The 14,341-nt window shown below is 34.4% G+C and overlaps 1 protein-coding gene across 1 annotated transcript in view; it reads left to right on the top strand.

Moving 5' to 3' along the window:
- Nucleotides 1–1,753, top strand: part of TMX3 (thioredoxin related transmembrane protein 3) — a 45,468-nt gene extending 43,715 nt beyond the window's left edge. The window contains exon 16 of the mRNA XM_045527356.1: nucleotides 1,651–1,753. Within this exon, the coding sequence (XP_045383312.1) occupies nucleotides 1,651–1,656 (6 nt within the window). The 3' untranslated portion in view covers nucleotides 1,657–1,753. The remainder of the gene's footprint in view (nucleotides 1–1,650) is intronic.
- The last annotated feature ends 12,588 nt before the right edge of the window (nucleotides 1,754–14,341 follow it).

The raw sequence follows: 14,341 nt of genomic DNA, 5'->3' as shown, positions 1-14,341 counted from the left end.
GTGGTATTTTGTTAGGGCAGCCCTAGCAAACTCATATAGCCTATAATGCTTTCTAACAACCTCCCTGCTTCCCACCCTCTACCTCCTTCCTAGGCTTCCCCCACCCTCTGCCTGCCTTGCTCAGCTCATTGCAGCTCTCTGCCTCCCTGCTGCTCCTGGAACACCAAGCATGCTCTTGTACTTGCCGGCGCCTCTGACTAGAATAATGTTCTCCTGGATGTCCACAGGACAGACTTCCTTACTTTAGATCAGCGGTCTCCAACCTTTTGGCACCAGGGACCATTTTCACGGAAGACAGTTTTTCCACAGACCGGGGAGCAGCGGGATAGTTTCAGCATGATTCAAGCACATTACATTTATTGTGCACTTTATTTCTATCATTATTATATTGTAATACATAATTTAATAATTATATAACTCACCATAGGTTGGGGACCCCTGCTTTAGATCACCTCATCATTAATGCCTTTATGAACCACTCTATATAAATTAGACCTCCTGGCCTCTAGTTCTTCCTAACCATTAACACAGCTGCTTTATTTTTTTATAAGCACTTCTTTATAACATTGTATATTAGTTATTTGTTTACTGACTGCTTCCCTCTTCAAATGCACTTGAACTGTAAGTTCTAAATGGTCTGAGACTTTATCTGCTTGTTTTTTCCCCCTAATGCTATATTCCCAGTTCTTAAAACATGCTTGGCATGTAGTATGCATTTGATAAACATTTGTTGAATGAGTGATTGAATCTATTGTTTTTATATATTGATGTTTTTATCCCAGAGTGTTAAGAGTTGAAGATTTCTGACTTAAAAAAAAAATCAAAAGCATGCATTTTATTTTAATTGAAGGTTTTAGATGATTCATAGTGCAAAAGTATCTAAAAGCTTACTGATTGCACAATAAGAAAAGTAATTAACATAGTAGAGTCATAAGCTTTGAAAATATTTTAAGTTTTAATATGGAAGACTTCTTACCTTAGTTAGCTTAGGATCTGAAATCTTTAAATTTATGTAGCCATTGAAAATAAGAACAAATTTGATGTCAAGTACTACGTAGACTTTTATGTAACCAAATAGTTCTCTATCCTTCAAATCCTATGAAACAATGAATAATTATCTCTTTTGCTAACGTCAGTCTAAAATTGTTAGCCTTTGTGGTAATAATTACTATATGTTAAGTCAGAGATTCTTAACCAGTGGTGCTTATCAGAGTTACATGAGCATCATATCAGAGGATTTTTGAAAATACACATACATCTTAGAAATATCTATCTGGTTGGTTTTGGATGAACTTCTGCTTGAAGCCAGAACAGAAAGAACCTTCCCCTGTAGATTTTGATGTGTGCTCCAAGTTGTGAACCAGTGGTTTAAATGATTATTAGGAGGGGTAAAAGTGTCAGTGCCTTTGAGAGAAGTTGTATTTGTTGTGATTTCCTTCTGCGCGCTCAGAGGTCAGATGAGTACAAGAGCGTGATACGCTTCAGCAGCCTCATCATGACATCTCAGCCTCGGCCGACAGCGAGGAAACCTGCTTGCACAACAGTAGCAGCTTCAGGAGAATGATTTTTATTCTTGTAAACAAGAAAGCAGGTTATGTCCAGCTGGGATTATTTACTTCTCTTTTTATTCTACCATCTTTCCTCCTCTAGCGATGAGCAAGAGCTCAACTGACTTAAATCAGCCTCTGCCATTGAGGACGTTCCTGGTAGAAGGAGCCCTAGTGAGGTGTGTACATCGATCGAAGTTTCGTGCTTTCCGGGTTCATACTCATGAGTCATTTGTATAGAAAACAAAATTTAAAACACAAAAATATATTCATGGTTTGCATCTTTATTCTACAATATCTAACATAAAACAGCTGTTTATATGACTGGTAACTGCTCCCAAATATAAAGTGTGTAGCAGGACGTCTACTTAGTAATATAAGGAAAAACCCAGAACTCGACAAAGCACATCTGTGTAAGAGGGTGTTTCTGCTCACCTTTTTGTTGGTTATCAGGTGCAATTTATTTCCAGAGAATTGGACTTTTGTGATTAAAAGCAGTTTCTTCCCTAGGAAACTGAGTTGAATAACTTCAGATTGTAGAAGAGGAAGAAAACAAGAAAGGAACTAAAATTCCCAGCTCCTGGGGAGGTGGGGGGGATGATACCTGTTGCAAAGAAAGGCAGGAAGGTACCATGGCTTTGACTCCAGTTGTTCTGCTTTTAGTCAGTTGTGTATGTTCTGTTTTTTTTTTAAAGAAACGCCTTATAAAGACATCTTATTGTACATATTTAGACAAATAGGCAAAGCAGTTGTGGCTAGATGTGTACAATACCTATGTACCCTTCACTTAGAGGGTATGAATCATGAATTGTATTCTTCTTGCAACTTTTATGTAGGCTTGAAAAGTTTTAAAATAAATTCTGGGGGAAGAAGTAAATATAGTAAGCAATATAATAAGTTCTTTTTTATTGTGATAATCTTGAATATATACCTAGAAATTTTTTTAAATATCAAATGTAATGGAAATATACATTGTGGCTTTAGATAAAATGTACTATGGCAGCATTGTACGTGGATTCTTAAAAATACTGTATTAAAAAACTTAGATGCAAAATGGTTTTACGTGAGAGGCAAATCTTGATATCAAAGCTGCATCTGAAAAGTTTGCACAAATTGGCTCATGGATACTTTCAAAAGGCTTTTGATATTAATAATAAATGAATAAATTATGTTCAAAAGCCCTGAACACAGATTAAAAGTTTTATTCCTTTCATTCAACTTGGAAAATAACCAATATATAATTAAACAACTTATTTTTTTTCAGGAAATTTTTTCAAAAATGTCTGACTACTATTGCTTAGTATATATGAGTATCGCTAATCTTAACAAAAAATAATTCAGCTCAATTTATAAATCAACACCTCTTTGAAGTGCTCATTGACTCTTTTAGAGGTATTAATTTTACCCTCCATCTTGGCTGAAAGATTGCGGGCTGATTCCCACAGGGAATGATGCCAGATTAAGGGTTTGGTGTTTGGTCTCAGCTATTGACTAACGATACATTTAGCAGTAGCACCTTGATCTCAGACTTAGCCTCCAGAATTGTGAGAAAATAAATGTCCATTGTTTAAGCCACCCTGTCTGTTAAGTTTGTTATGGCAGCCCTAGAAAACTGATACAATCAGCATAATATCATTAATATAATACACCAATGTGGTATCCTGGGAAGAAATAAAGCCATAAGAGTACCCTCCAGCTAGATTCTGGTATAGGGCTGAAGAACTGATAAATCCCTGAAGGGCAGTGCAGGTGTATTGCTGGCTTTGCCAGCTTAAAGAAAATGTTTGCTTATGGTCTTTACTTACAGGTATAGAGCAAGAGTCTTAAATTTTTAATATTCATATTTATTAATTTTCTCCTGAATGCATCCATAAGGTCTCTAGAGCAGAGTGGATAAATCATTATTTATTTTACAGCGAAGAACAATTTCATGGTTGCCCGGTGCCCAGATTCTTGCCCCTGGGGCCGTGTGATGAAAGCCTGAAGCCACACTGCACATACAGAGTTTATACTGCAGGCAGGAAACCTGCAAAAATGAATCCAGGTGCTTTGGTACATGCTGCCCAGCTCCGCTCCTTAAATAAGGGAGAAAACTTTCCCTGCTTCAGAAGGACCCTGAGTTCTCATTCTAATCCTTTGGGATGTAAATAGATCTCCCCGGGGGAAAGATAACACCAAAGTCTCCAGCTCAGCAACCCAGTGATGTCTCCAAGCCCAGGTCTCAGCATCCCCTTGAAATGAAGACACATACCTCCAGGAGGTAAATCTCTCTGAAGATTTATATAAGCAGTCAAAAATTATTTTCCAAGGCTATATTTAGTCCAGGTACCCTTTCAGTAAAATATGTTCATAAAGTCCTCTCAGTGCAGAAACATAGAAATATTTTCTCTAAAGCTCCACAAGGGGTCAGCAAACTTTTTTCTATAAAGGGCATGGGCACCGCATATGGATTCTGTCACATTTTCTTTCTTTGTTTTAACTCTTTAGAAATGTAAAAAACATTTTTTAGCTCAAGACCCCTTCAATGAGATATCATCTCATCCCAGTTAGAATGACTATTATCAGAAAGGCAAAAAACAACAGATGCTGACAAGGATGCAGAGAAAAAGGAACTTATATATTGCTGGTGGTAATGTAAATTAGTACAGCCATTATGGAAAATAAGACAGCAATTTCTTAACTAAAAATAGAATTATCATTCTATCTAGAAATCCCACTACTGGGTAGCAACCCAAGGGAAAAGAAAATAAATATATCAAAGGGATACCTGCACTTGCATGTTTATTGCAACACTATTCACAATAGCAAAGATAGGGAATAAAACTAAGTATTCATCAATGGACTAATGGATAAAGAAAATGTAGTACATGTACACAGTGGAATACTACTTGGCCATAAAAAAGAATGAAGTCCTGTCACTTGCAGCAATGTGGATCAAACTGTAGGTTATTATGTTAAGTGCAATATGCCAGGCACAGAAAGACAAATATCACATGTTCTCACTTATATGTGGAAGCTAAAAAAGTTGTTTTTCTGTTAAAAATTGGAAAATATGTGGTTATTACAGGAATTGAAAAATGCATTTTGGAAAGCTTTTATCAGTTACAGCATCAACAAAATAATTGTATCTATGGATTCCTGCTAGATAAAGTCATATTTCATGGGAGTAACTCCTTGTTCAATTACTTCCTAGATTTGTAACCTTGGGGGGGTTACTTAACCTCTCTAGTTTTCTGTTTTCTTGTCTGTAAAGCAGAGGCAATTCATACTATTGACTGGAGGATTAAATGACATGATATACTATTTTGCACTAGCTGGCACATATTAAAATACTTATTATATATTAACTATTAGTATCAACATCATTATTATTAAAGTTTCCAAAACCATTCAGTTTAACTTAATAAATTTATTCTGTTTTCCTAGAGAATTTAAGAGAAGAAATAAGAATGATAATTTAACATGTTATATTTTTCATTGCCTGTCTTTGATATTTAATAAAAAAATTAATGTGATTAACTGTTTTAAGCAATAATTCACTCATATTTTCTTAATCTTAGATTCCTTCCTATCCTTTAACCATCTTACCTCATTTGACTTGACTTGTTTTATAATTAAGTTGCACATGAAAATAGAATCAATATGCTAGAAATAAAAGTACTTTTTTGTGTATGTTAACTTCTCATACTTATTTTCATTACACCTTGTCAAGGCGAAGCTAGTGATTAAAAATTAAATATTCTACTTTCTCTCAATGATGTAGAATTGCAATGTGGTAAGTAATATTGTGTATAATTTTTAAGTTTAGGAATTTCACTCCTAAAACCAATATTTTGATAGTTTCATTGTAGAGAAATATCTGTTGGTCACATTTTCTCATCCCTAGGAAGTAGATTAGAGCTGCTACATATTTATATGTGTGAAGAAATTAAATTTAATCAATGTTCACTTCTTTGTTGCTCAATTTAGTTATTATATTTGCAGAGACCAAAGAAAAATGCTCAATAAATTAAATTACACAAAAGAAAAGGACACACAGAACCAAGAACCAAAATCAAAGCAAAGTAACTTAAACTATAATGTCATTTCATTTGTACAGATATCTTAATTGACTCACTTGTTCAGACATGAGAGACATGAAAGGAAGTGAATGTCTCAGTGATTTTCACTTACAACAGGTGTGTTAGAATCAGATGAACGCTGGTGTTGCAGGTTGTTGGTAAGGTTGCTGGATTTGGTAAAAACAAAACAGAATATCCAGATAAATTTGAATTTCATACCATCATCAAATAATATTTTAGTGTAAGTATATCATTTGAACACACTAAGTAAGACTACAAAAAATGTATATCCCATTTGGCTAAAATACGTAAATAAAATGGACATCACCAGATTAAGGTGAGGTAGACATACTAGGGATATAATTGTATTAAAATATTATTCACTGCTTATCTAAAATTAAAACTTAACTGAATACCCTTTATTTATTCTGTCAATCTTAGTCAATGAGCAAGTCTGGTGCTCCTTATGTTTTGACTCTCTCTTTTGACACTGTTCATCTAGAAATGTGAAGGCATAGAAGCTCATATCTATTTTATTCATTTTTTTTAGCCCATTGGGTGTTTGTTGTTATTGTTCTTTACTTAATGTATTCATTTTAAAATTATGTATTGTTCCATTCATGTGAAGGAATATGTGCTAGTCCACTTGTAAGTTATAAGGCACAATGATAAAGAAACACAGTGCACTCTCTATCTGTAAAGGAGCTAGGACATTACCAATAGCACTAACCCCCTGTGTCCTCCTAGAGGGATGGGTTCGCCTGCCCTTCCCACAGGGAACCAGTCTCCTAAATTGTGGGTATATCATTCCTTCACTCTTCTTTTTTTAATGATTTATCACATGTATATATCCCTACAAAATATTTCATTTCTAATATTAACCTGACAATACTCTTTGGCCAGCAAGAAATAAACTATTATGTGTTTTTTTTTTTATTATTAACATTATACATTGGGGACTAATCGTTACAGTTACTTGCATTAACCTAAACACAACACTATTTGTTACTTTGAAGTTCATGACTGGAGGCAGGATTCCTATGTGAAACCCTAGATAGATAATTACAATGTGATGAATTATAAAAAGTGTTTATTATGTATCTACTTTGTGTATATGTAAAATAGATAACGATGTGAATAGGCTATCTTCAAAGTGAAGGATTTCAGCATTTAGTATCTGAAAGCAAACATACAAAGAACACATAAAATGAATGGCATGTGGTAAAGAACAATTAAGTCATTTATCTCAACTGTTTATTACAATTTGGTTCTCAGTTTCAGAACTGCAGGATATGTTCCTAGGAAAAGATGTTGACCTATTCTGAATCCACCTTCTTCAGACGTGTTTCTATGTAAATCATGGCAATCCCATTTCCCTTGCTGGCGATTGATTTAGAAATGGGCGTGGGACAAGTCTGCCCTCAAGGCACTTACTCTGAGAAAGAAAGACACATGGGAAGATAATTCATCTCTTTCTACTAACTGTTGTGAGGGAGGCGTGTGATAGCTGGAACTCTGGCATCCCTTTTGTGACCATGTGAAACCAAGCAGGCAGTGTGGAAGGATGAAAAGAACCCAGGGTCTTGACGATGGGTTTAAGCTTAAGATGCTGGATCATCAATCCTGGAACTTCTTAGGATTTCTTGTTCTATGGGATAACACATTTTTCTAATTAAACTGATTTGGGCTGTGGTTTTCTGTTACTAGCAGTGATAGTCATCTTAGGTCTCCCCCCATTTTCAACAGGTTTATGAAGAACATTCAGGAACAAATAAAACCCAGACACCTTTTCTTGAAATTTTCCAAACTGCTTCTCACTTATTCTCTATTTCCTAATAGCAGTATTTAAATAGAGAGAGAGGGGAAAAATCTTTGAAGCATGGCATGTTTAAGAAAATAAAGCTTTTATGCTCGTATTCTTAATTTAGTGTGATAAGGGTGGGTAGTAAAGAAATTGCTTCACAGGATGAAAGTCTAAGCAATCACTGTCATATTGATCAAATGCGATACTAAGCTGTGTACTCACAGATATGTTTCTGCTTTGTGATTCTCCTAGATGAACTGACAAGCTTAGAATTCTTGACAACTGAGTCAAAGCTGAGCAATCCTCTTAATTTGCATATGTATGCTACCAGTCACTTTTCATGGAAAAATCCAATATTAACATACTTATTGTCTAACATTATTTTTCCTAACAGATCTTTCCACAGTTAGCTTTCAAACAGATCGTCACTTGCCTGGGTCTTAGTGGAAGTCAGAAATAAAAATCATAATACGTGTGTGCTTGAAGGTGTGTATTTCTCATTGCTGCTGTATTGTTTCTATTAATTGGTTATCATTATTTTAGATATGTATAGCTGTATTGTTTCTATTAATTGGTTATCATTATTATAGATCAACAGTGTAAATTATACAATGTATAATTTCCCAACAGTACTAAAGTATATTTTAATAAAGAGTCACTTTTATATTTTAACATACTATTCACAGTTAGTTTTGAAAATAAGACATAAACCTGGATGTATATAGAGGTGGTATAAATTTAATCCTTTTGAGAAAAAGATCAGCACCATTTGGGTACATATTTGCCATAGTCTGGTTTATGCCAAGTGAGCAAACAGGATTTGTATCCTTGGAGTGTTCCTTGGAGTTAAACACAGACAAGATACAGCCAGAAACCAAAACCAGAGCAATGAGAGAAGGAGTTATTATGAATTGAAATCAGGTTTGGATGGGTCTGGAAGTAAGGAATTTGAAAACTGATTTCAAATAACTGCAAAGGGGAACAAGGTCAGTTACAAAGAAGGTTGGACAAAGGAGGGTTCAGGAAATTCAAGTTTCATGTTTATAGACTGATACTGGAAGGGCCATATAGAAAGAACCTTGAGAAACTGAGTGCAACTGGTCTGCTCTCCTTCTCGGAACTCAGCTCAAATGTTAACCTTTAGCATAACTGGTTTGGAAATTATTTTAAAAGTGATTAACATTTTATACCTACTTGTGCCCTCTATGGAAAGGTGCATTCGTTATAATCGACAAGCATACACAGACACATCATTACAACCCAAAGTCCATAGTTTACATGAGGGCTCACTCTTGGTGTTGTACATTCTTTGATTAGGACAAAGGTGTAAGGACATGTAGTTACCATTGTAGAATCATACAGAGTAATCTCACTGCCCTAAAAATCCTCTATGCTCTGCCTACTCATCCCTCTCACCTACCTGTCCCCTGGCAAGTGCTGATCTTTTTACCATCTCCATAGTGTTGCCTTTTCCAGGATGTTAATATAGATGAAATCTTACAATATGTAGCCTTTTCCAATTGGCTTCTTTTACTTATTAATGTGCATTTCAATTTCTTTCATGTCTTTTCATGGCTTAATAGCTCATTTCATTTTAGTGCTGAATAAGATTCTGGATGTACTACAGTTTATATACCCATTCTCTTCTCTGACATCTCGGTTGCTTCAAAATTTTGGCAATTATGAATAAAGTCACCATGAACATTAATGCTCAGGTTTTTGTGTGGACATATTTTCAAACCATTTGTGTTGAGTTTTTGTGTAAATACCAAAGAGTGTGATTGCTGGGTCATATGATAAGAGTATGTTAAATTTTGTAAGAAACTGCCAAATTGTCTTTCAAATATTCTGTACCATTTTGCATTCCTATCAGCAATGAATGAGAGTTCCTGTTGTTTGACATCTTCTCCAGTATTTGGTGTCAGTATTCTGGATGCTATATTCTAATAGGTGAGTAGTGGTATCTTATTGCTTTAATTTGTAATTCCCTAATGACATATGATGTGAAGCATCTTTTCATATACCTGTCTTCTTTGGTGAGATGTCTGTTTAGATTTCTGCCCATTTTTTAATCAGGTTGTTTTCTTATTGTTGAGTTTTGCATTGTTTGAATATTTTAGATGCAAGTCCTTTAACAGATACGTGTTTTCCAAATATTTTCTCCCAGTCTATAGCTTATTTTGCCATTCCATTATTGACAAGTGTCTTTGGCAGAGCAGAAGTTTTAAATTTTAATGAAATCTAACTTATCAATTCTTTCTTTCATAGATTGTGCCTGCCTTTGGTGTTGTATCTAAAAAGTCACTGCCAAATCCAAGGTCATCTAGAATTTCTCCTGGGTTATTTTTAGAAATGTTATAGTTTTGCATTTTACATTTAGGTCTATGACCTACTTTGACTTAATTTTTGTGAAGGGTCTAAACTAATAGTTTTACAGAAATTTAAAAAATTTTATTACATGGAATTTTTACAGATGGCTGCATGGTTTATTTAGTGCTAAAAACTGTTTTTTAAAAAGACATGCCACATAGGTAGGAGATAAAGGTTTAGTTTTCAGTTAATCATGAAGAAAAAGCCAAGACCGTGTACTTGCTTAATTATGTCAGCTAATTACCTACTCTGAATTGACTGTTTAGTTCACTCTTCCTAAACTACTGAATGTTTTAGAGGGGATTTGGCAAAATTAGAGAATCAATCAGAGAGCTCGCTTTTTGATAAAATTAATAACTGCTAAAATTATTTTCTACTTTTATGACCCGGAGGTATTACGTCCCATTTTGTAGATGCAGAAACTTGTAAATAGAGAGTTTAACCTACTTGCCAAGGTCTCAAAGCAAGAGTGTGATGGTCACCAAAGCCCATAGTTTTTCCACAGTTTCCCAACCCCTCTCAGTGTAGCAGGAACTTGGAGTTGGGCAGATTATTTTCAAATTCTCCTATTTCCTTTATTGGCTAACTCCTACTAAGCTCTAGTTTTTCTAATTGATTTTCTTTTCAATGACTTTTATCCTAAAGCACTATTTAATTCCCATCACAAAAAAGTATGATTTATGGTTGTTTGTTTTTACTTCCAATGTTTTGTTCCATAAAGAAATGCTTTAACAAATAACACCAATGCTTTAATCATTTTTGGGAAAAAAAGATAATGAAATGACAAATGAGATGCATCAAGTTAAATTCATTTGTTAACTTATCTATTCAGTCATCAGCTGAATGAATAAGAGATGAGTAAGGATATCCCATTAGATCTCTATTTATCCTCCTTAGCAATGTACAGAAGCAATCAGAAGGTAATAAAGCACATTTAATATGTGGCTTCTTATCAAGAGTATGATAGCCAATCTGTCTATAATCAAATTTTATTGACCAAGTTGTGTGACCAGCATTGTACAACACATCATTCACATAATAAAATTCCTGTACATGTTTTTAGGCCTCACAAAGATTGCAATCTATTCTGAAAGTTAAAACAAACAGCATACAACATGTTTTGTAACTGTCAGGTAGTAATCATAGACTCCAAGTGTGGAAGTAACATGTGAAAATTTAAAACCAATTTATGTGTTATAACTTTTGAGGATACTTTTTCTTGAATTGCTTCATTTTAGAATAATTAGAAATTTGAAAACAAGGCTTTTTCAATGAAACAATACTTTTTACATACTTTTGCAAATGAATAAAATGAGGTTAAGTGAAATAAATTACGTGCCTACTCTTACAGTTAAGTCAGGACTCAAAATCAAGACTTCCCACTGTTTTTTCATTGCACACTCCTGAAAAAACCTGTGGGATTGCAATAGTTGGGGTAGGTTCATGAAGTGAATAGTTCCTACGTTGGATATTAAATGATTTGGGGGATTTAAAGGAACATTGGTAATAGGGAAAGAAATCTAAGATAAGAGAATAGAATTAAGAAGATGACGAATCAATGTGTTGGTAATAACAGGGCAATTAGCACTGTCTGTGGGATTTATGATTGAGAATAATAGTGAATAATATTGTATTGTACAACAATGATCAATACTGGTTGTTGATTTGCAGTTTCAGTTTGTAATATTGTTTATTGCTTCCAAATTCTTGAGATATACTGATATATAATCTGGGTATATATAAGCAAATGATGCTGAAAAATGTAAAGCCATCATGATTCATAACTGATGTATTTCTGAAACAGTGTACTTACAGAAAACTCAGCAAAATTTAAATGTATCTTGTATACACCTAGGTTTTTATTCCTTTTAGTTGAAATATGATTACCTCAAGAGACACAGAGTCCATGATGTGATATAAAAAAAGAGAAAAAAATAGCATAGTATCTGAAAAATCATCAGTGATTTACTGACAAATCTGATACAGCAGAAAGTTGAGTAGCTTTAGAAAGTTGAGTACCCTGGAGAAGGCTCACCAGTTTCACATGAGTAATAAATAAATCTAAATTATAGGAAAGTAATGGTGATTTAATTCACGGGGTGCTCTTTATTCCAAAGTTTTCCACTTGGTTGAAATATTAAAACTCTGAATAAAACTCTCAAACTAATATTGTATAAGGATATCCCACTAGATCCCTATTTCTCCTCCTTAGTGATGTACAGAAACATTTAGAAGGTAATAAAGTACATCTGAAATGTGGTTACTCTTCAAAAGTATGATAGCCAAGAGAATAAAAATTAATATAAAGCACTTAGCAAATCCAAAGTGCTGTACGAATGCTAAATAACGAGCAAAGCTCTCCAGGTGGGCAACATATAATGTATTAAGTAACTCAGGATGTATTTCACTCTTTAAGGGAGAACCAGCTGGATTTCAGTAGTAGAATTCAAAAAGAACCAGTGTGATATGAAGAGCTGGTGCAAGAGGGGTATGTGTGTGAGTGTGCATGTGTGTGTGTTTGGCTATGCCTATGATAATGCACAGAAAGGTAATAATAGATAAATAATTTCAGCTACCTTCTTTAAAAAGTCTGTGTCATACAAGGTGGGTGGTTTCATTTGAATTCAATGTAAGTAGGGTTTGTCATCCACTGTACACTAAATACTATGTTTGGTAATTAGAATTAAAAAAAACAAGAGGGATTTAGACATATGATCCCTCTCAGCCTTGAGGGAGAAGACAAATACATACATAAGAATACTATAATTGAATGTGTTAAGACTGTTTCTTGGTCCATTTTGTGCCACTTAAAACAAAATGCCTAAGATCGAGTAGTTTATAATGAACAGAAATTTATTTCTTACAGTTCTGGAGGCTGGAAAATCCAAGACTGAGGAGTCAGCACGTGGCGGGGCCTTCTTACACTGTCACATAAGGGCAGAAAGGCAAAGAGAGGGCAAGAGATAGAAGGGGGTCAAGTTATCCTTTTATAACTAACAGGCTCCCAAGATAACCAACAGACTCCCAAGACAATGACAGTAATCCATTCATGAGGGTGGAGCCCTCACAGCTTAATCACCTTCCATTACATCCCAACTCGGAACACTGTTGCATTAGGGATTAAGTTTCTAGCACATGCTTTTGGGGGGACAAATTTAAATCATAGCAACCTGTAAGACAATTCTTCAGCTGTGGAAGCACAGAAACCCGTACAACCACCATAACCTACATCCATGCCCTCCCTAAGGGCAAGAGCTGGGACTGCACAATGACTTTGGTTTGCTGTTATTGCTGGGGTCCTCTATTAATGATCTCTTTACATTCTTAAATTATCTTTAGTTGAGATTGCTGAAGTTGTACCATATTGATAATTTTGAAAGTATGAAAATAACTTTTCACAAATATTAGAATAAATTGTGAGAATCTTACATTTACAAACTACATACATAGCTCCAAGAAAATCAGGATTTATAAACTATTAATACTCTGATTTTTTTGTATGACTTAGAGTGGACATCTTATCAGAACTAAGCATTTTTTGAAAAATAAGAAGGACCCACTAGTACTCCTTTTATATGTATTTTAGGGGATTTTTTTGCTACATTATATAATAGCATTTTTTTTCTAGTTACATCTTCTGCAGATTGGTACATTGACATGTTGCATGTTATGATTCTGACTATTGAAACAGGAAAAATAGAAGTTCCTCAGCCTTCTAAAAAGCAAAAGAAAACTCTTCAAGGTAATTCCTTAATATTTAAAGATCTCCTGATTGCTAATAAATAAGTAATATTTAGAGCTTTCCATATTTTTCTCCCTGCATCTAGCATCCTGATTTTATATTAATAATAAAATAGATTGTTGTTATCTTATATTCCGACTAACAAATGTATCATTTAATTTTAAGCTTTAATCAATAAATATTAGCAAATTTGAATCCACTGGCATTGATTTTAAATCATAAAGAAATTCAGTCTGATCATTTTCTTCCATTATTCTATGTAATTATTTCAGTCTTAGCGTTTGCCGCTCATTTTGATCCTACTTGAAATTTTAGGATCAATTCTTGGCAACTGATTAATTAAAAACCAGAGATGCAGATTATGCAGTTTTAAAGAGGAAAGGTACTCTCTGGTGTGCTAAACTTTTCCTCCTGTTGTTTATACTTATTTTTAAAAATGGAATCCTGGCAGCAAATAATACCACAATCTGTAAGTAATAACCTGTTGGGATGGCTGTAGGGGCAGCAAATTGATGACAATGACTATAATCAATAGTGCGGGAGTCACTAATGTTACATGAATTATTTAGTTTTATATTTCTTCCTTAGGAAAAAAAATCCAGTGGTTGAGCAAACAAATGTTCTCATTACATCCTGTCACTCATCTCTAACCACACATTATTGGGTGGTTATTTAGAGAAAGATTATATCTGGAGGAACAAGTATGAACTCTGTGACTCTCTAATGAAACACCACAAAACTTTTAAAGAGCAGGTTTCCAGGGGCAAATCAACCCCTTTGGCTCCCCAGTTAAGCTTATTATCTGTAAGCCACGCTG

This window comes from Lemur catta, chromosome 16 (genome assembly GCF_020740605.2).
Source record: "Lemur catta isolate mLemCat1 chromosome 16, mLemCat1.pri, whole genome shotgun sequence".
Taxonomy (NCBI): Eukaryota; Metazoa; Chordata; class Mammalia; order Primates; family Lemuridae; genus Lemur; species Lemur catta.
The sequence above is the reverse complement of the archived record's forward strand: the minus strand, read 5'-3'. Positions and strand labels throughout refer to the sequence as shown.